General features: G+C 51.3%; 1 protein-coding gene across 3 annotated transcripts in view; it reads left to right on the top strand.

The window, feature by feature from the left end:
* The first annotated feature begins 11,532 nt into the window (after positions 1 to 11,532).
* DIS3L2 (DIS3 like 3'-5' exoribonuclease 2) overlaps positions 11,533 to 22,951 on the top strand; it is a 196,349-nt gene continuing 184,930 nt past the window's right edge. Inside the window, exons 1-2 of one of the 3 annotated variants that reach the window (XM_064457483.1) lie at positions 11,533 to 11,621; positions 14,284 to 15,003. In XM_064457483.1, the coding sequence (XP_064313553.1) occupies positions 14,304 to 15,003 (700 nt within the window). In that variant the 5' untranslated portion in view covers positions 11,533 to 11,621; positions 14,284 to 14,303. Of the gene's footprint in view, positions 11,622 to 14,283; positions 15,004 to 22,951 lie in introns of those variants that run through there. The other 2 variants (XM_064457485.1, XM_064457484.1) reach the window with 2 other exon arrangements.

Below are 22,951 nucleotides of genomic sequence, written 5' to 3'. Positions count from 1 at the left end.
CTGCCCTCTCCTTGCCCGGCTGCCCCACAGCCCCTCCGCTCCCCGCCACTTTCCCAGTGACCCAACACTGAACGACATGGGCCAGCCTGGGGTGGCTGTCGCAGGATGGGGGGTGGGTCCTGGCAGGGGGGTAAGCCCAAAAGACAGAAATGAGCATGAAAAGTACTCTCTTTTCTTTCTTTCTTTCTTTCTTTCTTTCTTTCTTTCTTTCTTTCTTTCTTTCTTTCTTTCTTTCTTTCTTTCTTTCTTTCTTTCTTTCTTTCTTTCTTTCTTTCTTTCTTTCTTTCTTTCTTTCTTTCTTTCTTTCTTTCTTTCTTTCTTTCTTTCTTTCTTTCTTTCTTTCTTTCTTTCTTTCTTTCTTTTCTTTTCTTTTCTTTTCTTTTCTTTTTTCTTTTCTTTTCTTTTCTTTTCTTTTCTTTTCTTTTCTTTTCTTTTCTTTTCTTTTCTTTTCTTTTCTTTTCTTTTCTTTTCTTTTCTTTTCTTTTCTTTTCTTTTCTTTTCTTTTCTTTTCTTTTCTTTTTCTTTCCTCTCTCATTCAGGATTAAATCAGAGGTTGTTCATCCTCCAACTTCTGTCCCGGGTCCCCACTTGGCAGGAAGGGGGACACTGCCCTCCCTGGCAGGGACGCTGGGGACACGGGGGGATGCAGGGGGCAGTGGCACTGCTTGAGGGCACCTAAGTAGGTCCTGTGGCTTGGAGGGGGTGACCTGCTCCCTCCACTCTCCTGGGGGGGCTGGGTGGTGTCCCTGGCCCTGGAGATGGGGCTTTTCACACACCCTGGGGATGTCCTCTGAGGGTACAGTCAGTGTCACAGGGTCCATGCTGGGGTCAGGACCCCAAGGGCTGACCCACTGCAGGGCTGTGCAGCCTGCCCCCCTCCAACCTGCTTCTGGAGCTGGAGGGTATGGGAGAAGGGTGTGATCCCAAGATTAAGCCCAGCGGCTCGCAGGGGCTCTGGGGACACAGTGGGGTCTCCCCCCTGCCCTCACCCTTCTCCTTCAGCAGCCAGGAGGGCAGGATTTGTACTGCTGCTGCTGGGGCTCCGATTGCTTTTTGCCAATGGAGGTGGACAACATCTCTGGCACCTTGGCTGGGGGGCGATGCTCTTACTGGGATCAAGCCAGAGGAAAGACACCCCCTTTTGCAGAACCATGCAGGGCTGGATTGCACCAGGCTGGATTTGCACCCCAAATCCCTTCGCCGGGACCAGGGAAATGCTTTCTGCTCTTCCCCCTCTCCCCGGGGTCAGCTCCAGGCTGGTCCCTTCCTCCTGCTCCTTTTCTTGGAGTTTCTGGGCTCTGCTGCTCGCCAAATCCCTGGGGAGCTGCCCCTGATGGGGTGCTGTGGCTCTTTGGGGATCTGTGGTTTCCCTGCTCGGGAGCAGGGAGATGTTTCCTTCTCCACAGCCCAGGCTACTGGGCAAAGGACACTTCAGAGGAGATTGGCTTTTCAGCTCCATGTGAATGGGAGCTGGAAGGAGAAGGTCTCGGTGGTTTTTCCATTGTGCCTGCCAGGTGGAGGCAACTTGGACTTTTTGGAGTGTAAAGTTGTGCTTGGGCATTTGTCTGCGTGCAGGCAGAGCGAGGCAATGGAGTCAGGCTTAGAGCCGACCACAGGTGCCAGGGAGCCGTGGGTGCAGGCGAGGAGCACAGAGAAGCCCCGTCTCTCAGGGTTCAGCTCTTGTTCCCCCTGAAGCGTGCCAAGATGTGACATGCAGCCTCTCCGAGGTGCAAGGAGGGGGGCTCTGCAGCACTACCCCTTTCGGCAGGGCTTGTGCATGGCAAAGGGGAGCAGCAGGAAGTTGAGCCCTGGGTCTCTGCAACCCGAGGCTGTTGCGTTGCCCGATGTCACCAGCGGCATGGCAGCCAACATGGGGTCCTGCCATCACCATCCTGGTTGTGCTGGCTGATGCTGGGGGCAGCCCTGCCCTGCTGCTTCTCCCCGGGGGGGCCTGGGATGGGGAAGCAGACAGGGGTGGGGATGGCTGGTAGGAAATGTCACAGCATGGGGAAGAAAGGCTTCCTTGCTTGCCACCAGCCCCCGCCCCCCGCGGGATGTGGGGTCAGGAGCCACATCAGAGCTTCTCCACCAGCCCCTCACCCCAGAATGTTAGAGGGTTGCCACAAATGCCACAACACTGTCAGGTCTCAGCCAGCGCCTGCCTGCAGGAGGCTTGTCCAGTGCCCTCAGCTTTCACCAGTGTGGTTTTCATTAGCTTGTTTTCTTTGTCACACTGTGCAGCGCCTGGGGTTTCGGGGGGGGGGGAGGGGGGGGGGGGGCTGTGCTTTATAAATCCAATTAGTCTTGTTATTCAAATTACTCTGCCTTTTCTGCTGAAAGTTGCTGGAGCCAGAGTCTCACACACAAAGCTTTCCCTTAACTCAAACCAGATCAGATCTACCGGGGTGGCAAAAGCTTAGAGGGGGGGAGAAGAGGTGGGCAGGAAGGGGTTAAGAGCATGAAACCCTTTTCCTTCCTGGCATGGGTGCCTGGAAGTTTTTAACTCTTAAAGGGATGTGCCTTCATTAGCCCACAGCCCTGTGGGATGCTTGCCTGGGCTGAGAACTGGCAGACTCAGTGCATATGCAGAAGCTGAGAGTGTGGGGCAGAGGGGGCTGCGCTCGCTGGGGGCTTCTCCTGGGGAGATGGATATCAAAGGGGATCCTGCAGGGCTGGACAAGGAGGGATGGAGACCCACACAGTGGGCTGGAGTGGGTGACACCCCTCCCCATTGCACCCATGAGCCCAAAGAGAGCTAGGGGGAGAGAGGGGCAACAGGGCTTGCATCCCCTGAGGAATAGCAGCGTTGAACCAGGGGTTATGGGGAGATGGGCTGTGGTGTGTTTTGTGAGGGGGTGGCTCAGGGTGACCTAAGAAGGGCATGAAAATCCATATTTGACTGCTCTTCATGTTACATAATGTCCCCAGCACCCTTTCCCACGTGACAACAGACTAAAGGCTGTTCAGAGGTGTCTGTATGGTGGCAGCGGTGCTGCCTCTGTCCAGCCTGGATTTGAACCTCTCACCCCTTTGGGTCCTGCTGGGCATCACCCAAAACCGGGACATATCCTGCCCTCCAGAAAGTCCTGCTCCTTGGGTGAGGTGGGAAGCTGCATGTTCTGGAAACTGCTCAAAAGCAGAGAGCATCACTGATGTAGGGCTAAAAATGGGGACATACTGCCAATCTTACCAAAGTGGGGGAGACCCATGAGAAGGAGGGCTCAGGGGGACTATTGGGGTGTAGAGGGGAGTGGAGGGGGTGCATGTGCACAAGGGTACATGGATCCCTGTGCCTGGGATGGGAGGGATTCATCAAAGTGTGACCGGTGCCAGCATGATTTGGAGGGTGGGAGGATATGGGTCATGTGTGACAGCAACACGGGGTGTTTTGGCCCCGTCACAAGGAAGGGGTGAGCAATGCCTGCGGGTGAGGCTGGATCCTACTGAGCCATGCTGGGGCCCTGGTGCTCTCAGCTGAAGCTCTAGACTGAAGAAAGTGTGCCACTGCAGCAGCGAACAGCTGGCTATCTCTCTCCTTTTTCTTCCACTCACTCTTCATTAGGGAGCATGTTTCTGTATTGATTTGGGGAGATCACTGCGCAGATTTATGTCTCTTTTGCTGCCGTGGGCCAGGGAGCATTTCCCCACAGGGCATTGGATAACTGTAGTGTGAGGATTTCCAGCTTTTCTGCCGTGTCAGTGCTGGCTGTCTGCAAAAAAGAGACATCAGAAGGCTGCGTGCATGCAGTGGAGATGCTGGAGTGGCTGATGTTTTCCCACAACCAGTGGCCAACCCAAGGACCTGTTGGTTAAGCACCATCCCAAATTCCATTGGTGGCTCTGGAACAAGCCCCAAAACATTGCTGGTCCCTGCTTGTCCTGCCTGCGTTGCTTGGTACCCACCTGGGGCAGAGCCAGGGGAGCAGAGCAGGTACAAAGATGAAGTAGGTACAAGGGTGGAGGAGGTATGCAGATGGAGGAGCTGCTTGCCCTCCAGCACAGCCACCAACTACCTAGTCCCCAGGAACAAGACATGTGCTGGTGTTTGCCAAGAGAACGCCACCAAGGGTTTGACATGCCACAACAGGAGCTTTTTACAGTTTATGTTTTTTTTTTTACAGGTTTTAAAGTACCTCTGTAGGGCTCTGGTGCTACCAGGCTCAGCAAGAAGCAGTTTTGGGGGAGAATTTCAATTTTGGCTGCAGGGATGGATGAGCAGCCCCTGGTGCATGCAGTGGCAGGGGACCATCTGGTCCCATCGCTGTGGCAGGATGCAGCAGGCAACATGCAGCTTGAGGATGCTTTGAATCAAGCTTTTCTGGGGAATAACCCCAGAGCTCCTGTGGGCTGGAGCACTGGTCAGGGGCTCAGATGTAGCCACCAATAGCCATGGGGCCTGGGCAGCCACCAGGCCATTATGGGGACTGGGTGGCTCTGCACGCTACAGTGTAATGCTCCAGAGTAGCTGGGGCAGCACTGGTGCCTGCTTCACCTCCATGTCTCCAGGTCTGAAATGCTGATGGAGATTTCGGCTTGTTTGAACATCCCTGGTGTTTATTTTGGATGTTGCTGCTGAATGAGGCATTACGGGAAACTACACGTTTTTACAGTTTCCTCCGTGTCTTTTGTGTCTGGAAGAGGGCTCTGGCCCAGGACACGCATGGCCAACATCCCTGCTTCCCAAACCGTGACCGCGCTGGAAAGAGGCCCCACAGAGCCACCCTGATGGGGCTGCAGATGCAGCAAGGCCACAGAGACATAGAGAGCATCTCTGTCCCTTCCCAAAGCTCTCAGGGTGGCTGGGGTGAGGAGACAAGGGAAAGCCCCAGGCAGAGTCTCCCAGGTTTTTGCTAGTGAAGTACTGGTATCCTGGCAGGCCCGGTGTTTTTTCCACCCAGGAGCTTGCTTTTGGGGTTTCCCATTTTCCCTGGGCTCCCTGGGACACTCCAGTCTCCTCCTGACTTTCTGGGTGTTTCTTTTCTTGGGGCTGTGCTGGGATGGCCGTGCTCCGGGCCCAGACTGCCTCACCGGGCTGGCGGGAGCGGGAACATGATGTCTCAGACTTTTGTTGAACATTTTGAAAATGAAACAATTCTAACGCACGGGTGAGTCCATGCTGTGAGCCTCCCTCTGTGTCAGTCCTCAGAGGATACGAATTGCATTGCCTCCAGCTGCCAGCAGCCTCAGCTCCGCAGCTAATGTAGGGGCAGGTTGTTGGGATTTTCCAAGCTAAATGACGTTTGTCTTTATCCTCCTTTTCTCAGAGGCTTTCTCCCCTGAAATGGGGGTCTGGCAGCATTTTGCCGGCAGCCTGGAGGTCCCAACATCAGCCCAGGCTTGTCAGTTTTGGCACTGAGCATCCCTTTGGGAAGAGGTACTGCCCAAAGAGGTGGTGGCCTGGAAAGGCCAAAGGATGAGTTATCATCATCATATTTGTCCCCATGGAAAGCTGTGTCGCATGCAGATCCTGGGCAGGGATCTGGCAGACCAGTGGGGATGGACCCCCAACCTGTACCCAGGGAGGACCCCATTGTGGTGCTGGAGCCGGATGCCACCACTGCACCACGTCACCCCCCCGGGGGGTGGTCTGTGCCCTAACGTGCTATGTGCACATCCGGGCCAGAAGAACAGGCCCTCACTAGCCCCACAGCTCTGGCAGCAGCGCACACCCCAGCTTGGCAGGAGCCTCTTCCACCTGGCTTGGCTGGGCAAAGCCCTGTCACCCTTGAAGATGCCGCCAGCAGCTCCCTTGCGGCTCCCCCTGCCAGCCCCAAATGCCCCCCAGCCCCTCTGAGCTGGCTTCCCAGTAACCCAGCGCCAGGCAGTGGGAAGTCCCTTTTGGCATTGGTCCTTTGGGGCAAAACCTTTGGGCTTCCCGGGCCCTTCCCCAGAGCATCCCGGTTGTGGGAAACCCCAGGGGAGCACTGGGATAAAGGGAGCCGAATCCGTGCTTGTCTTGGGGATGCTGGTGATTGAGCCCTTGACTTCCTGCCAGGGTAGAGATCCCACTGAAGCCAAATTTGGGCTTTCTGCCCCTTTTTCCTCTTTTTGGGAGGGAGCCTGGATGTGTCTCCCAGGATTGTTTTTGTGGGTGCCAGGCTGAGCAGCAAAGGGTGGCCCTGGCCGGGGTCAAGAGGCTGGTGAGGTAAGGGGCAGATTTTGGTGCTACAGATGGTGGGGCAGCCTTATGTAGCAGATAATGGACTGGCTGCCTCTGCCATGCCTGGGAACAGCCAGGGCTCCCGCTACTGTGGCCGGGGAGCACTGCCAGCTGTGGGGCGTCTAGGTGGCCCTGCTGCCACCCCATGGGCAGCCGGTGTGGACGTGCGGGGCTCCACAGCCCTAACCTTTTGCAACCAGACAGAATAACAATGCCGGCCTGCTGGGTTATAATGGCCAGTGTTTGCTTGAGATACGAAGGCACAGAGCTTTCACATGAGGTAATACTGATAAGTTACACTCTCATTCACCGCTCTGCCTGCCAGCCGGCAGTGGGACCGGCAGTGGGCCCTACTTGCCTTCACCAAGCTGCTGGGACATGCCCGCTGGCCCCTCAGACCCGCGGTTGCCGCTGGAACATCGTCCCCTCTTCACCCTCAGCATGGTGTCCCCACCCGGCCTGCAGCCCCAAAGCAGCCCCCACGGGGGCTGTAAGACCCTGCCCCATGTGTGTGGAGTGGGTGACGGTGTGTCAGTGACAGGGGTTGTGGGGTGAGTCCCTAACCCTGGGAATGCAGAGCAGTACAGTCTGTTAGCCCCTGCCTGACTCGAAGGTGCCTTTTCTGTCTCCCTGGGGGCATCAGATGGGGCTTGAACTCACTGCATGTCCCTTGCCCCATAAGTCTTGTCCCCCCCATCCCCTGGTCCTGCTGCCCACAAGCTCAGTAGGCACAGGGCAGCTGCCTGCCTGGGTTTCCTAATGAGACCCACAGAGCTGTGTCCCATCACGTGCCCCAACACTTTGGGACCTCAGAGCTTTATAATCTGAAATCACTTCAAGCACCTTTGAGAGGCTCAGTCCTGCCACTAGCAGGGCAGAATAGTGCAGGGGAACCAAGGGCCGGGTTTTAAAAGAGACTTGGCCATCTATAACTAGGGAGGAGGACCCTTGAAGGTATCCAGGAGACAAATCCAGGAGACCCCAGCTGAGTCAGGTTAGTCAGCAACTAACCCTGTTGCTTCGACATCCTACCCTGGCACCCCACCTCTTTCCTCTGCTGCCTCCTTCACCTCTTTCTTAGCTGCCTGGCCCTCTTTGCTGGGGTCTGCTTCTCCCTTTCCTTTGCTGGGCAGACACAGCCAAACCAGACCTCCCTCTGCCCAGGGGGAGCTGCAGGCATTCTTCCAGGCACTGCTGTGTCTGAAGGAGATGGGAACCCACCAGTCCTTGATCTTGGGTGGCATTTTTCCCAACCAGAGGTATGGAGGGCTCAGGAGAAGACTGGAGAAGCTGAAGGACGGGTGGGGCAAGACCACATGTGTTGTGACACAGTTAGCAGATAGGTATCTACTGTGGAGAGAGATTTTTTTTAGCTTATTTATGGTAATAAATCTGTCTCCCTCCCCTTTATCTGCCCTGAGCACTGCTTGTGTCCTCAGGTCAAGTGCCCAGATGGCTCCCAGTGCCTGAGCAATGTCAAAGCAAGTGAGACTCTGGCCTAACTCTGGGTGCTGCTGCTGCAATCAAGACACTTCCAAGGGTACTCAGAGTCTCCAGAGCAAACCTGTGGCCCCACTCTGCCTTCGAGCGTATCCTTGTGCCGTGTGGGTCAAGCCTCTGGACAACAGCAGGGAGGCAGAGGCAGAGCACTCCACTGATCTCCATCCCACCACCACAGCCTGCAACCTGAAATATTCGGTATCAATGAGAGGTGACATTCAGGGCAGCAGGGGCAATGTTTCCACCAGCAGTGTCGGTTTACTCCGGGTGGGCTGAGGGAAGCGGACAGAGGCATCAGAGGAACCACTCTGCTCCCATCCTGGGTTCCCCTCATTGAGTCACCTCAGGGCGGCTCCAGCCCTTTGGCCAGTCACTCCTGATTAACACTGATGTAAACGAGTGCCGGGCGGGCCCTTACTCCTCGCTGAAACCACAAGCGGAGGAGCCAAAGCCTTCGTAAGCAGGCTGCTCCCAGCCAAGGAGCCACGCGGTGCTCTCGCCTCGGCCGAGGTGCCGCAACATGTTCCAGCCTCTGAGTCGGGAGCAGCTACCAGTTACTGCCTGGGGGAAGATGGTGAGATAATCCTGTGCTGTGGGAAAGCAAGCCAGGACACCGGGCTGGGCTTGCTGCTACAGGACCCCAGGAAACGAGAGCGCAGGGGAAAAATCTGCCCATGAACCCACTTCCTTTGAGAAAGGCCACGAGTAGCCATGGAGGGTGATGGGAGCAGCAGCAGGGCGAGTGCTCCTTTCTGCTTGGCAGCCACAAGGATGGCATGGATGGAAGATGGAGCCAAAGGTGAGGCTGACGCAGTCCAGCCCTTCCCTGGGAGGGACTGTGTTTGGTGAGACCCTGCATGAGGCACCATCTTGCCGCCACATTTGCACGTGGCCTCTTTCAAAGGGTGTGAAGGATGGGCACGCAACTGGTCCCAGCCACACGGTGATCTGCTGTGTGCCTGCAGGGCACCAGGAGGGTGACATGTATTTGCTGTATCTGTTGCTTGTCTGGGCCAGTAATGGGGCAGAGCAAAAGGGGGCATGAATGCCAGCTCTGCCCCATGGACCAGATCAGATTTCCAGATCCCTGGCTGCTACCAGGAGAGGAGAGCTGAGAAATGCTCTGCCAATCTGCTGGGGCTCATGGCCCCTTGTGCACCAGGGGCCCAGCTGGAGGCAGGAGGTGAGGATGATGGAGGCATCCAGCTGTGGAGCCATATTCCTCTTGCCACGCATGATATCACTGCAAAACTGCAGGCCCCAACACCGGCAGTGGCGCTAACAAACACTGAATCCCCCTCTGGTTCCTCCCCCCATCTATCATCTCCTGTGGAAGGAACGGGCACACTGAAGCTGCTGCAGCTGGTTGCACCACCTGGTGCAGGAGGGAGCCTGGCCAAGCTCTGGGCTCGGCTTTGTCCCCATGGGGGTCAAGAACAGAAGAGACATAGCATGACTCAGTGGCATGGAGAAGAGCTGCTGTTCCCACCTGGCTGGCACAGGATGGGGGACAGCAGGGCTGGGGGTTCTGGTTTCCCCCTGCCCCATCTCCCACACTTCCAGATGGGTGAGCTCCTTGCCATGGTGCGGGCCAGCCCTGCACAGCTGGGGACATGACACCGCTGTGGCTTAACAGAGCAGATGCCAACTTCTTCGCTTTGGCAGCAGCCGGGGGAATGGGAGGAAGCAGTCGACCATGCACCCTTCCACTGAAAGGGTAATCCCACATGGCCATGCTCACCCTGGGGCCCGTTCCAGTGGAAACGGTGTCCACCTTCCATCTTTGGGGCTGGGGAGAGACCAGATGCTGTGCAACTGGTGGCTCTGCTTGCATGGGGGAGCGCTGCTCACTTCTGTCCTGTCTGGGCTGTCATGGGACAGCTCGTGGCCTCCCAGCCATGCCAGGACAGAGCTGAGCCCTCGCTCCCTTCCTTGAGGTGGCCAGAGTGGGGGCAGCTGATGAGCTGGCAGCAGCGCCAGCAGATCACAGGCAGAGCCTCTTGGTTCTGCATGGTTCATATGAATGAGATCCTGCCTTTGCCAGTGGCATCCTGGCACCCGGGGAGATGTGACTGTCCTTGTGCAGGCAGGTCTGTGCTTGCTGCCTTCAGTCCCACAGCAAAAGCCTGGTGCTTTCTCAGGGCAGCTCCCTCCACCAACACAAAGGCCAGAGATGGAGTGGTCCATGTCTGCCACGGCTTCCACAGGGTTCTTCACCTTCAGCAGCTCCATCTCAGAGGACTCTCTGTGGCTTCATGGAGGTTCAGCAGTGCTGGCTGGGAGCATGGCCACAGGGCTGGTTTGTGTCTAGGAGTGACTGGCAGCCACAGGTGATGCTACACACTGAGCAGATGCAACCTTGTGGTATTTAGAGGTGACCAATGTCAGCCTCTGTGGACACCGACCTGCAGGATGCAGGATGAGGAACAAGCACCATGGGGCAGGCGTCTTCCCCAACCCAAGTGAAGGGGCATCACAGACAGCCTGCCCAGACCCACATCCGTGCCAAACTGAAGACTCAACAGAGCCTTTCCCCACCACAGCCCCACTTGGAGACACCTGCTGAGGTCCCTTTGGTCCCTTCCTCCACTCTGTGAGGGGCTGCTCCAGGCAGACGGGGTTGACTGGGGCTACCATGAGGCCAGTTTATTGATCTTCAGTTTTTCTTCTTGGTGAAGTTCTTTGGCAAATCCAGCCTGAGTTTGCAGGTAACACCAGGGTGACCAAACCACCTACTCCCAGCCAGCCAGACTCTGGATCTGACTCTGCTATAAAGCCCTGTGAGAGGTCTGCAGCCACAGAAAGAGCAGAGAGTCAAAGTCCCAGGTCCTGACTCTGGTCTCATGCTTTAACGTCACTCTCTGATGCAAAGGCTCTGACTTATGCTGGCAGAGATCAGGCTACTGCTGCTCAGCACCATGAGTTGGTCATTACTTGGGTGCTGTGGCGTGGGTGGGCTGGAGGGTCAGTGGGTTGCCTTGTGCCCAAACTCTGGTGCTGGGAGAGTGTGAAGAGCTCTGGGACCAGGAGCTCTCCTGTTTTATGTTGCTCTCCTCTGCAGCAAAGGTGAGGTCATGGGGGACTTGAAGGAGACTTCCCAATGCTGCTGTTGGAGGTACAGGTGCCCACAGAGTTCTGAGGGTTTCCAATGGGACAATACCAGCCTCAGCTCTTTACAATATTAAATCAGCTAAACTCTGCTTTTTTTACCTATCTGCCTAGAAACTTTGGCTGAAGCAGGAATGCCGGCAGTCAACTGGACCGAACCACCAGAGAGGTCTCAGCTAGTCCTGGCTGGAAGGGGCAGCCTGCAAACCCCAGGGACCAAGATGTCCACAAACCGTTCAGGCTGGGGACAGCCTGCGTTGGCTCCCTGCTGTGCTGAGGTCTCCCACCTCCCCGCAGCACCCTGGCCCTGCAGGGACCCCGTTAGACACCTTGCTCAGCCTCCCACCCGCACCTGCTGTGGGCTGACCAAGGTGGGGGGCACAGGCCCAGCCTCAACACTGTCTGGAGGCTACCATTCCCCCGGCAGGCTGTGGGAAGCCGGGACCCTGCCAGCGGGGAGCGCCCACCCCTCCAGAGAGCGGGGATGGGGCACTCAGTCCCCTCCTGGGGTGCCCTACCCTCTCCCGGGCCACCCTCCTCATGGCACCTCCCTCAAAGGGCCCTTCCCGAGGTACGTCCCCAGGCCCGGGCCGCTCCCGGCACTGCACCAAGGGACCGGCCCCGTGTCACTAGAGCCCACGCCGGAGGTCCTGCTCCTGTCCCAGCCCCGGCCCTGGGGGTGCGGGGAGCCGCGGGCCGGGGATACCCAGTCACAGTAGGAACGAACGCTTCGCGCGTGAGGCCTTCTGGGCGCTGCCGCGGCCCGTAGGCGGCCTCTGACCCGGAAGTGGACGGTGGGGGGCGTTGGGACATTTAAACGGCGCGGAGCGGCGTGGGGGGAGCGGTGCGGTCGGTGAGTGGTGGGGCTGGGCCCGGCCCGGCGATCCCTCCGCGGGGCCGTCACCGGGGTCCCGGGCGGGGTGAGGGGGGGGGGGGAGCGGCTCTCCCGCCGGCCCCGGCTGCGGTCAGGCCCTGTCAGCCCCGTGGCAGCGGCGCCGCCGTGACGAGGGGCCGGGCCTGGCCGTTTACTGGGTCGTCCCGGGGTGAGGGCTCGTCCGGAGGGCTCGGCGCGGCCCACTCCTGCTTCGGGCCCCGGGGAGGAGCGGTGGGAGCCCGGGATGCGGCCCTGAGGGGGAGTTGCCGGCGAGAGGGGCGCCCTTGGGAGGCGGCGGGCGGGGGGCTGCCCCAGGTCGGGCCCCGCTCCCGGCGGGTGCGGGTACCCCGCAGCCCTGCTCCCGGTCGTGCCGCTGGTGCTGCAGCGGGTGCGCCCATCCTCGCTGCTGTGCGCTGGCTGGGGGCCTCGGATATCTACCCCACCCGGGGACACCTCGGACTACCCTGGGCGCCGTGTCCAGCGTGGTGACAGGCGGGTCCCGCTCTTCAAAAACAACCAGGGAAAAATAACCAGGGAGAGTTTTCATCCTGGGCCCGGCTAAGCGAGCACCTTCCCTCGGCGCTTTTTTCTCGGCATTTCACCCATCCGGTCCCGCCCGTGGGAGCACGGCAGAGTGGGCACACCTTGCACCCACCTCTGCCTCCTTGCCGCTGCCAGGCTGCGAGGGAGCTGCCGATTCCTGGTTGCCCACGGAAAACTAATGATGAAACCGTAGTGCGTGGGGGCTTGTAAGCCTGTTTTTGTCTGTGCTTCTCTGCTCGGGTTGCTAACTTTAACGTGATTAGCAGTCGCTATCACGGGCTAAAGTTGCAGAAATTATAGTGGGGGCGAGGAGTGAATGTTTATTCTTTACTTGTAAATAAAGATGGCAAACTCCTGTATCCCAGAACCGGTGTTTGGAGAGTAGTCTCACTGGCTTTTATAAATGTTATCTACTTCTATTGCATTGGCAACGGGAGAAGGTGACGTTAAAAGAAAGCTTGCTGTAGACCTACCCGCCTGAGGGTTTTGTAATAGCACAGTAGCAGGTCAGTGTATTAGAAAAGTTTAGTTATTGGCCAGCACCAATGGAAAATCTTAGGAACAAGAATCACAAACCACACAATTTTTCCTATTTGTTCAGGGATTTTTAGTTTTTGCTTTGTATTGTGAAGCCTGTTCACATCCGTGCTCAATTACTTAAGTAAATCTCGCTGCAACATACGTTGTTTCTCAGAAGGGGCCAGAGTAAGCACTCTGAGGTGGAGTTGGCACTGCAGTCCTTGGTCCCTGCTGGATGATGCCCTGTGCCCAGGCAGCATGTGCGTGGAGGAGACTGCCTCAGTGCTCATCCTCTGTGCAAGGGCAGCAAAAGGGGGAAGAGGGCTGGGTAAAGGTGAAGAGAAATTCCAAGCAGGATGGGAGTAGGGGTAGGAACATAAATTTCTCTTCTGCTGAGCTCTGTATTCTGTCTGCCCAACACCCCTGTGCTTAGAGAAGTGAAGAGAGAGAGGTTTAATGGACAGTGTCTTTATTTTAGCTTAGAGTCCAGTGCCCCTCAGTTCTGGCATAGAGGAGATGACAGTGATCCCTGAAGTTCTTAGCCAGGGTGAAGTTCAGATGTTCATCTTCAAACATGTCTTGAAGAAAAAAATGAGGCATTTTTCTGAAAGCCTGCACAAGCCAGCAGTTGTGCTGGGCTCCATTATAAATATATTTTTATATCCCTCTTTGATGTTAGATACAGCAAAACCCATTGCTATGTCCCATCCATACCTATAATTTAGCTTAATAGTAGCTGAGGACAATTTACTAGATTGTTTCACTCCAAAAACTTAACAAGCTAGAGCAGCTGAAACAGGATTGAAACGTTCCTGATCTACTTAAGTTCCACATTTGTGCCATAAAGGTGGAGGCATAATACCATCTACAGAAACTGGTGCTGGATAGAGTGGCAGCCGATGTGTCTCAATCTCTAAGAATTATGAGCTTTTGTAAGATAGATAGTTGTGCTGGGGGACTTATTGTATGTTAGTCACACTGTCAGTGAAGTTACGGCTAGAAAGAGAAGCTGTGATGGTTAGTCTTTGTATTTGAAGCAAATGTCCTATATAATCCAGAAGTGTCAGTCACTGTGTGTGTGGGGTAACAGGCAACGTACGCTTTTTACTGCAATGCTGAAGCACTTCAGTAAGGACGCAGTTATTTTTGAAGACTCCAGGTTGAATGTGACAAGACTTTACTTCTGCTAACTAATGCATTTGATACAGTCTGTTGGTTACTGCCTTAATTTACCTGGCTTTTTCAAAGGCAAGGAAGAGCGGAATAAAGGAATCCCTTATATTTGGGGTGTCAGCCTCAGGACAAAAATCCCTGTTTTCTGTGGGACATGGGCAGGTACAGCTAATGGGCCATGGTCACTCCTAGGTCGCTGATGGGGATTTGGCACAGGGCAGATGTTGAGTATAGTGTGAAACTCCTTCTCCTTACTGGAGTGACTTATCAGCCCAGAATTTCTGTAAAGGTCCATACGTTATCATTTAGTACATTTTCATGCCTTTTAGTGTAATCGATTGTTTGACACTTTGTTTCAAGAAAATAACCCTTTTCCCCCCCCATGTCTATTTATAACTCTTTGAAGTTTGGGCCTTTTACTGCACTATGGATCATCTGGGTTATGTGAGAAGTACTGCTTCTGCCCAAGGTGCCAAAGAGGGATTGAGCAAGCCTGCTGCTCCCCAGAAGAACGCATACACAAGGCTTGTGCAAAAGCACCACAGTGGACGGTTCCGGTCCTATTTGAATCACATTGCACAGAAGATGCAGCTAGACGAGAGCACCTCTAGTGACCTCAGCTTGGATCTGGACCCACCACTGAGGGGAGGCCTGGTGGGGGACAATCCAGCTAGGAATGGGTTGAATGTGCACAGCTATTCACCAGTCCAAGCATCTCACCTAGAACAGCCCATGCCTGGAGGATTTGAGAACGATAAACCCCAAACCACTCTGACCAGATGTTCTCATAAAAAAAATGCCATTGTTAGCCCAGAAGGAGACTTGGAGGTGGAGGAAGACTGTTATGTACATCAGTGTGGAGCTGCAGCTGACTTGTTAAATATGAGTGATGCCCTGGGTGGGAGAGTATCGAACAGCCTGAGACACCGAGCAGCCTTGCAGAAGTCTTCTGGGTCTGATGAAAAGGATGAGGAGGACATGTGGAGGAAGAAACATAGGAAACGAGGCAGATGTCCTGCCAACACAGATACAGCAACTGGACACTTGTTGACTGAGCAGTTTAGTGAGGATGTGCTGGCAATAAATGCCAGGAAAACCAGTCACTTGTCTCCAGGTCAAGTCCAAGGTGAGTTCACACGACTGAACTGTTTGGTCCATTTGCTACAATTACTGTGGAATTGAATGCGATGTTTTAGTCATGAGTGAGTTAACATGAACCAGTTCAACTCTGTCCAAGTTAGTCAGCCCTTAGTTACCTGTGGGTGGCTTTGTCCTGGTTTACAAGTAAGCCATCCGGCATGTGCAAATGGCTTCATGTGGAGCCAGTTCGGTACTGGCAGGACGTAATCCCCTGGCCTAGGCTCTGTGAATGTGGCTGTGCTGTTTCCAGGATCAGCTCAAGACTAGGAGAGCCCAATTTCTGTGGTGTAGAGTCCAGATTAATAAGACTGCTGGATCTGAGCTGACTCAGGGCAGAGTCACGCTTTCCTCTGTATTGCCTCTTTGGATCTGGAGTGCTTGTGTGCCTTTGTGGAGGGTCCAAGTCCAACTAATACTCAGGGCGTAAGATGCCTGTGTAATATCTAATTCCTGATACACAGTGTTGACTCCAGTAAATTCTGCTGTTGGTAATAGAGAGACCACATCTTGCAGTAGTGAAGTGAACATGACTCTTAAATGCAATGTTTAAGACAAAAAGCCCACTTATGGAGATAAGTAGAATTCTTTATTAAACACCCAAAACACAGCATCAACAAGCAGCCAAAACCAGGCAGTTTAAATTTGATCTCTCAGCATAATGGGTTAAAACCTCCTCTGAAAGTTATTTATGGGGAAATACTTGGATAGCCTGATCTTGTGAGCTACTACTGGAGGAACTCATAAATGTCACCGTATTAAATTCACTGTAACAAGTAGAAGAGAGATCGATTTTTCATATGGGTAAGATGGGCCTGAGGCCTATCGCAAGTCTTGGATTGGAAATCAAGTAAATATTTAACTAAACCAATCTTACAAAACTATGCCCTATCACTCAAGGGAGCCAAGTAATATGCTTTTTACAGGGTTTGCAGTATTTTTGAGGCTGTGACAGTAGATTATGTGCTAACGTTGGTAAACTTTCATGAGTTCTTGCGAGACAGATCATGGTTGGAGATTTAACACAAGTACATTATGCTAAAATTTGTTGATGGGCTTGATTTTGGGGAGTTTTTTTTATTCTGCATGCTTCATTGTAACACTTTCATGCTAGCCTGTTATAATAGACTTTGCTACTTTTCAACCTGCAGCTTTTGGAGAGTAGGGAAGAACAGGTAATGGAGATGGAGAGTCTAGAAGGCTTACAGTTTGTAGCCATGAATATGATAGGTGCCTACATGGATTTTAGTCTAAAATAAAAATACCCTGGCTTTCAAAAGCAAGCACCCACAGTTTCCTCCTGCTCTAGCTAGGAGTGGGGTTGTACAAACCTTTTGAAAACTAGTTGTTTGTTTAGTGTAAAGACCTAGAGCAGAAAATGCTGACCCTCATGTTTGACCTCCCAGGTGGAAAACTCACACTGTGGGAAAGATTACTGGAAAATTATTTGCTTAACAGTGACACCCTTCCTCTTCTTCCTCCACATGCCTCCCCAGCCACCCTTCTGTATAGCTGAGTCTGGTTACTCTCCAGAACACTTGCAGGGACATGAAAACAGTTTCTTGGGGAGGAAAGAAATAGGGGGAAAAAAAGTAATTTAATTCAGAGAAATGTCTTTCTGCTGTTCATTTTGAGTACGTTTTAGCACTCTTGTTTAAGTGAAATGAAGGTTTTACAGTATGCAAGTGCTTAGGTATAAGAACTCACACATCATAGTCCCAGATTAACATTTTCTCACTTCAAAGCTTGTCTGCCTCTCTTGATGCTGATATAAGTCATATTACTTCGCACAGGCAGATGTCTGGTTTGATCAGTTTAAATCAAGGCTTGTGAAACTGTGATGGAAAGAATCGCTTCTGTCATAGCGGTGAGGCATATAATCTTTTCAGTAGTGACATTTCCTCACAAATTAACTCTGTTCAGGCTGTTGCAGGCTTTCCAAAAGACACTCTGAGCTAATCTCAAAGCCAAGCATCTCTATTGCTTGTTTTCATTGTCTTCCTCTTAACAGCTCTTTGGCTCAGGCTTAGCCGTGATCAGTTTTGCAGTGATCCTAAAACTAAAAGTGCTAAAATTGAAGGCAAACAGAGGACTGAGAAAGCCCTTTGAGTGCCCTGGGGCAGGCTGTGGGTAGTGAGGGGCTGATCCCTGTTAATGTCCTTGCAGCAGTTCCTGTGGCCTTGGGGGAAAGCAGAGTGGTTTGTGGAGCCTCAAGCAAGCATCACTGAGCCCTGGAGCTCACGGGTGATGATGTGTTGCTGTCCATGGGAAGCACTGAGGATTACCTTTGTCATTCTGTACTGTAAGGTCCCAAGATGAGGCTTGGGGGGATAAAATAATTTCTAGTTATTTATTAGAATAATTAAATTCAGAGGAATGAATAATAGTTTCATAGCAGATAATTAAGAGACTGACCGCGGCAGTCTCTTCTGGTGTTCCATGTAGTGACTGCTTTTCTTAAATATTGGAAACCTGGCAGTTGAGACCTCCGAGTGTGAAGAAAACTCCATTGTCCCTTGTCTGAAACATGTGACACAGTCATGAAACTGCATGTTGGAGTCACTCTACAGTATCAGCAGTCTTGGTTTGGGAAGATGAAGCTGTGTATAGATGCATTCCACAGATTGTGTCTTCTTTCTGTGCAGCTATAACCTCTGCAAAATTGCCATAAAGCCTCCTGTTCTGAAGTTTCTTCTCAAACAAGCACCCCAAAAGACAGAAAGTAATCCTAAAATGCCACTTTAAATTGTAATGCTTATAGTTTGTCATCTAATACAATTACCCTGCTGGTATTTTCCCCCTGAATCTCCAGTCCTCTAGGTTCTTCGGGTGCTAAATTTGGCTGAACTTCCATAAGAGAAAGTTGTTCATGAAGTCCTCTGGGTTGTTTTCTGGTTTTGATCAAAGGCTTTATGGGTTTTCCCACTTCAATCCAGAGTTAGTCATCAAAATCTCTTTTCAGACTGACTGATGTTTCTGTCACAAAAAGGCTTAAAACTCCCTTTTCCTTGAGGACAGAAGTACTGACTCTTTCTGCGGCATCTGTCACATTGTAGTAGTTGAGATTTGCATGGCTGCTGAGTGGAACTTCATCTGAAATACCTGTGCTGCATTGCTTTATCAGTAAGTAGGTTAGAACAATCTACATGCTTCATTCAGGACAGCACCATTTTGGTTGCTTTTTAAGTATGTGCGCTTCTCAGCCTGTTTTTGAGGAAACGATGCTGTTTGATAATACATTTCTGAGTCTGCTGGAAAGCCTAAAAAGCAAACATCTGCAGAAGAGAACTGTGCTCCAAACGTGGAGTGCAGCATGCTCTTTGGGAACATCATCTCCTGGCCATCCTTGATTTCAGAGGATCTAGGGAGCTTGAGTACCTGAGAGTGGGGTGGCTTTATTGATGCTGAAAGCTTGGGTGGAGCAGGATGCTTGTGAGGCTGATTGGTATGAATAGATCCAGATTTTGCAGGACTGGATATACAGCCTCAGTCTGTATCTGCAGACATCCTCCTCGGGAAGAACACTGCCACCAGCTTTGCTAGGTAGCCTTCTGAGGCTCCTCTCACTAAAAGCTTCATGGGTTTATGATGTGATGGAGGTATCTTGCCCATCTGTCAGGGTCAGCATGCCCCCTGAGTAGAAACAGACGATTCCTGGGTAACAACATGCCTCATCTGAAACAGTGTAAGATTTCCACGGCCCTTTCTGATTTATCATCCACCTGACACTTGGCGTTTATTTGCCCAGCCTGTGGTACTTAACCAACTTGGGCAGCTTCCATGGAGGAGTGGCGCTGGCAGGCAGGCTGGTGTTTAGCATCATGGCTTTAAAAACAATTGTTGTTGTTGGATGGTGGTGCTGTGTTTGTGGCTGCAATCCTGACATTTAAAATGTTCAGGATAGGTAAAGGAAATTTCCTGGAATGGCCTTCCTGCATGTTTGATGGGCACAGGTGATCAAGAAATACCAGCTGTAACAAGAAGGCAAAATATTAGGGGTTTTGTCTTTCCATTGTACACTGCAGTAAATGTCGTATTTGCCTTTGTTTTCTCTGTGGTAGCTTTGGAGGAAGAACCATAGCTTCTGCTTTTCTCTTCTTGTAACGCAAATTTAAGATAACGCTACTTTTTAGTGATGAGCCTTCCAGTTCTTGTGTGGTGAAATTCAGTCTTAAGAATGCTGTTATCTCCCTATCTGGCACCAGTAAATATGAGCCAGCTATCTAGTAAAGGCCACAAAATCAGCTCAATAAATGGAGAATGTTGGTTGCTGTGGAGATCTTTAAAATGTAGCTAATCTTGCCAGGTCCAATACAACGTTCCTTAGATGACGTTAATCATGGTAATAAGATATGGGAGATGAGGGAAAACTGGATTTACTGTATGGCCCCATCTGAGAAACACATGAAAAATAGAATGCTCCTTTCTCTAATGGTTTAGCGACGTCATCACAAACATAAATTTCTCTCTTGCTTTTGATAGAAAAAAATGTTGCATTCCTGAGTCTTGTGCAACTCATGTTTTTGGCTAACATCAGCTATAGTACGTGAGTTAATATCTGATGTATCCTCTCTTGGGGAGGTGAGATCCTGCCCTTGCAGGGACTGTGGCTTTTGTATATGATTTAATAACTGTCTTCCATGCACTTTATCAGAGTCCTGAGCACACCGTGCAGGACTGAGTTCTGCAGCAGGAGCCCTTGCATTTGGCAGCAAATCTTTAGTAGCTCCCTTCACCTGCTAGTGTTCATGTGAAAATATTTATCGGTGGAAACACTTGTTGCTGTTAACCTCCTATTCTTTTTTTTAAAAACTATGTTTTTTCTTTTCTTTAGCTCCAATCTCTGAAGTTAGGCCCCCATTATGTAGCTCAGGTAACTATGCTTGTCAGTGTGATGTTAATCCCAGGAAAATAATAGGCTAATATAAGAATGGAATTAATTTTTAATTAGTTTTAAATTTTTTCTTTAATGTTGACTTTTCATCATATTATGGAACAAAGGTCCTGTTGACCTCCCTTAGTGTCAGTTTCTTATGAGCTTAGAAGTTTGATGATGAAGGTGTGAGTATGGATGCTAGTGTGTTAGCATAATAAAATCACAGCATATGTGTAATGGTTTAAAGCTCTTTAGCTGAACTAATTAAATGCAGCAAAAAATTGAGAAATGTTACCAACAGGTGTGTCTGGTTCCTGCAGTGTCATGTTCTGACCCTGTGCTGTTTAATATTTCTGTCAGTCATTGGGAAGAAAACTTACAAGTAGTATTGGAAGTTTTTTTGGATGACTTGGAGACCACAGGGAGCATTGAATAATGGGGCAGTTACTGATAGCCGTCTGGATCACTTGGTGGACTGGGAACAGGCAAAACAAAATCCATTTATTGGGCCAGTGTAGAGCTATGCTAGCAGTGTGAGGAACCTGGTATGGGAAGCAACAGCTTGGAAAAAAGTTTTGAGCTTTTGATGGATTAATCAGCTGAACATCCCCCTCCTGTGAAATGTGGCCAAAAGGGTAATGTATGAGCATGGGGATTGGAAGATGGAGTATGGACTGTGTGTGTCTGGCACAGCAGCAGCAGCTTCTGGAGTGTTGTATCCTGTGGTGATACCCTCTGTTTGGGGCGGATGGTGATGAATTGATGAATACTCAGAGGACAGCCACAAGGAAGATTAAAATGCTGTGATCATGAGTGAATGATTTGAGGAACCCTGCTTTACTTATCAAAGAGATGCTTGGAGGAAGGGAGCTCTCAGTAAATTGCCTACATGGGGAACAGATGTTCAGTAATAGGCTACTCACTTGAGCAGATTATGATATAATGCATTTGAGGCTAAACAAATCCAGGCTTGAAATACATCACAATTTAGCAGTGAGGGTGAATGACCATTGGAACAGTTTTACCAAGACTTGTGGTATGTGGGCTGTCACTGGCACATTTAAAAGCCCTGATAACAAATTCTACCCCTGAAATATATGCTGTAGTTCAAAAAGGAATTCATTTGAAAAAACCTTCTGCCCTCTGCTATCCGTGAGGTCAGCCAGCCCTCACACCCCAGTCAGCTCTGGCCTGTTGTTCAGATAATCTCTGAAGTGTCTCCTTCACCGGGGGTACCGAGGTAGGTAGGACAGATGCTTTGCTGCTGGCTTCAGTGGCTAATTGCAATTCCTCTCCAGGCCATGGCTGCTGCAGGGCTTTCACCACTGCCCTGCTCTCCAGCCTCTGCTTCTGCCTCTCCTGTCCTATGTGCTGGTGTCCATCTCTTGCCCTCCCACCTCAAGCCTCCCCCATGGAATGCTGTGGGCTGCATGTCCCTTACTCCCTCTTCTGGGGAAATCTGAGTTATGGAGAGTTGAAACTTGGCTGGGGCAGGATGGAAAACAAAATGTTGGGATTTCTTGCATAAAATAATATCTTCTGTGACAAAAATAAAAATTTCCAGGGTGCTGAAGGAAAATGTCAACACTAGTAGCTGCAACCCTCAGATGTATGGGGCAGGTCATGCCTTGGATAATGTGTTAGGCTCTCCACAGGCACAAGCCTGCAGCGATAATGTGTTTTCATTCAGTTCATATGGTTTTGAGCATTTTTTCCCCACAGTACTAAGGGTTGAGAATTATGTGCCTACTACACTGAATGGGCAGTGTGGGGAATGGTTCATCAGCAAATCGTCTTGTTCTACAGCACATTTGATAAACTCAGGATATGTATGAATCTGAAAGCAGTTCTTTCATTTCTTCAGCTGTTAATGTCTTCTGGTACGTTAGCACCTCCTGACAGGTATTTTGCCTTTCAAAGCCTCTTGACTTCCTCTCATCTTTGAGCAACTTGCTTCCTACAAACTACTGAAGCCCAGAGAAATCAAAGAGAGAACTTCCGCAATATTATGCTTTTAAAGTGTTTTTCTTGAAGTGTTGAAGAAGCCTTTTCACAGTGTAGTGGCTGGATAAAACAAAGAGCAAAAGGTATTGTGGAAGATGGTTTGGGAGGATGGAAGGACAAGGGGGCAGCGGAAGCAGCCCTGACCCACATCCTGAGACAGGAGTGGAAGCCTGGAGGAGTGCAGTCATCAGGCGGAGTAGGTAGTTAGGAGGTCATGAGCAGGGTGGAGCAGGTTCACAGAGGGTCCTGAAAACCAGAAGAGCTGTATCCCCTCCCTGACAACGCTGCTGTGCTGCTGCACGCAGCTGGAGCACAGTAACTATTTTGATAAACTTTTAGTCTATTGCTACTAAATGAGTTTCATCACCAACCCTTAGTTCAGAGCCTGGAATGATGTCTTTGGCTCTTGCACTCATGTAGTATTCCTACAACACAAACCCTGCTGAGGAATTGAACAAAACTGCAATTACTGTCTGACTTACTGAAGTCAAAGTCCTGCAAGCATCAGGATGCTTGGAAGTGTTTTGGAAGAGGAATCATGGTGTCATGGGCACATGATCTTGGTGGTCAGGAATAGCTTCCACGGCATTGTTTTCTGCAGCAGAAAGAATCCATTGTGCATTTTTCTTCATTTCAGTTTTTCAAAGCATAAGCCCTTTCAGAAAGCCAAAGTCAGCAAGGACATTTTAATTTTCCCTCCATATTGAAATCTAGGGGCATGCAGCACAGAAGTTTTAAATAAGTATGTGTAGCTTCAAGCAAAAGGTTGGTGGCAACATATGTTTCCCTCATTTCCATGGGTTCTGGAGAAGAACATCTGTCTCTGCTCCTGACTTTCCTGGGTATCCATGGTCATGCCACTTCATTTTTGCTACCCCCATCTCTAAGTGGGGATGTTTCTTCCTCAGTGGCATGTTGTAAGAATGCTGAATGTCTGAATCTTTTACAAACAGCTATAGTGGCACAGTCACCTCCAAAAGCAGCTCATGGCCCTATGAACTCACTCACAAACCATGGCAGCCTGTATTTCCCCATCCAGGGGTCACCAGCTGGGGGG

The sequence above is a fragment of the Phalacrocorax carbo genome, chromosome 7, assembly GCF_963921805.1.
Source record: "Phalacrocorax carbo chromosome 7, bPhaCar2.1, whole genome shotgun sequence".
Lineage (NCBI taxonomy): Eukaryota > Metazoa > Chordata > Aves > Suliformes > Phalacrocoracidae > Phalacrocorax > Phalacrocorax carbo.
The sequence above is the reverse complement of the archived record's forward strand: the minus strand, read 5'-3'. Positions and strand labels throughout refer to the sequence as shown.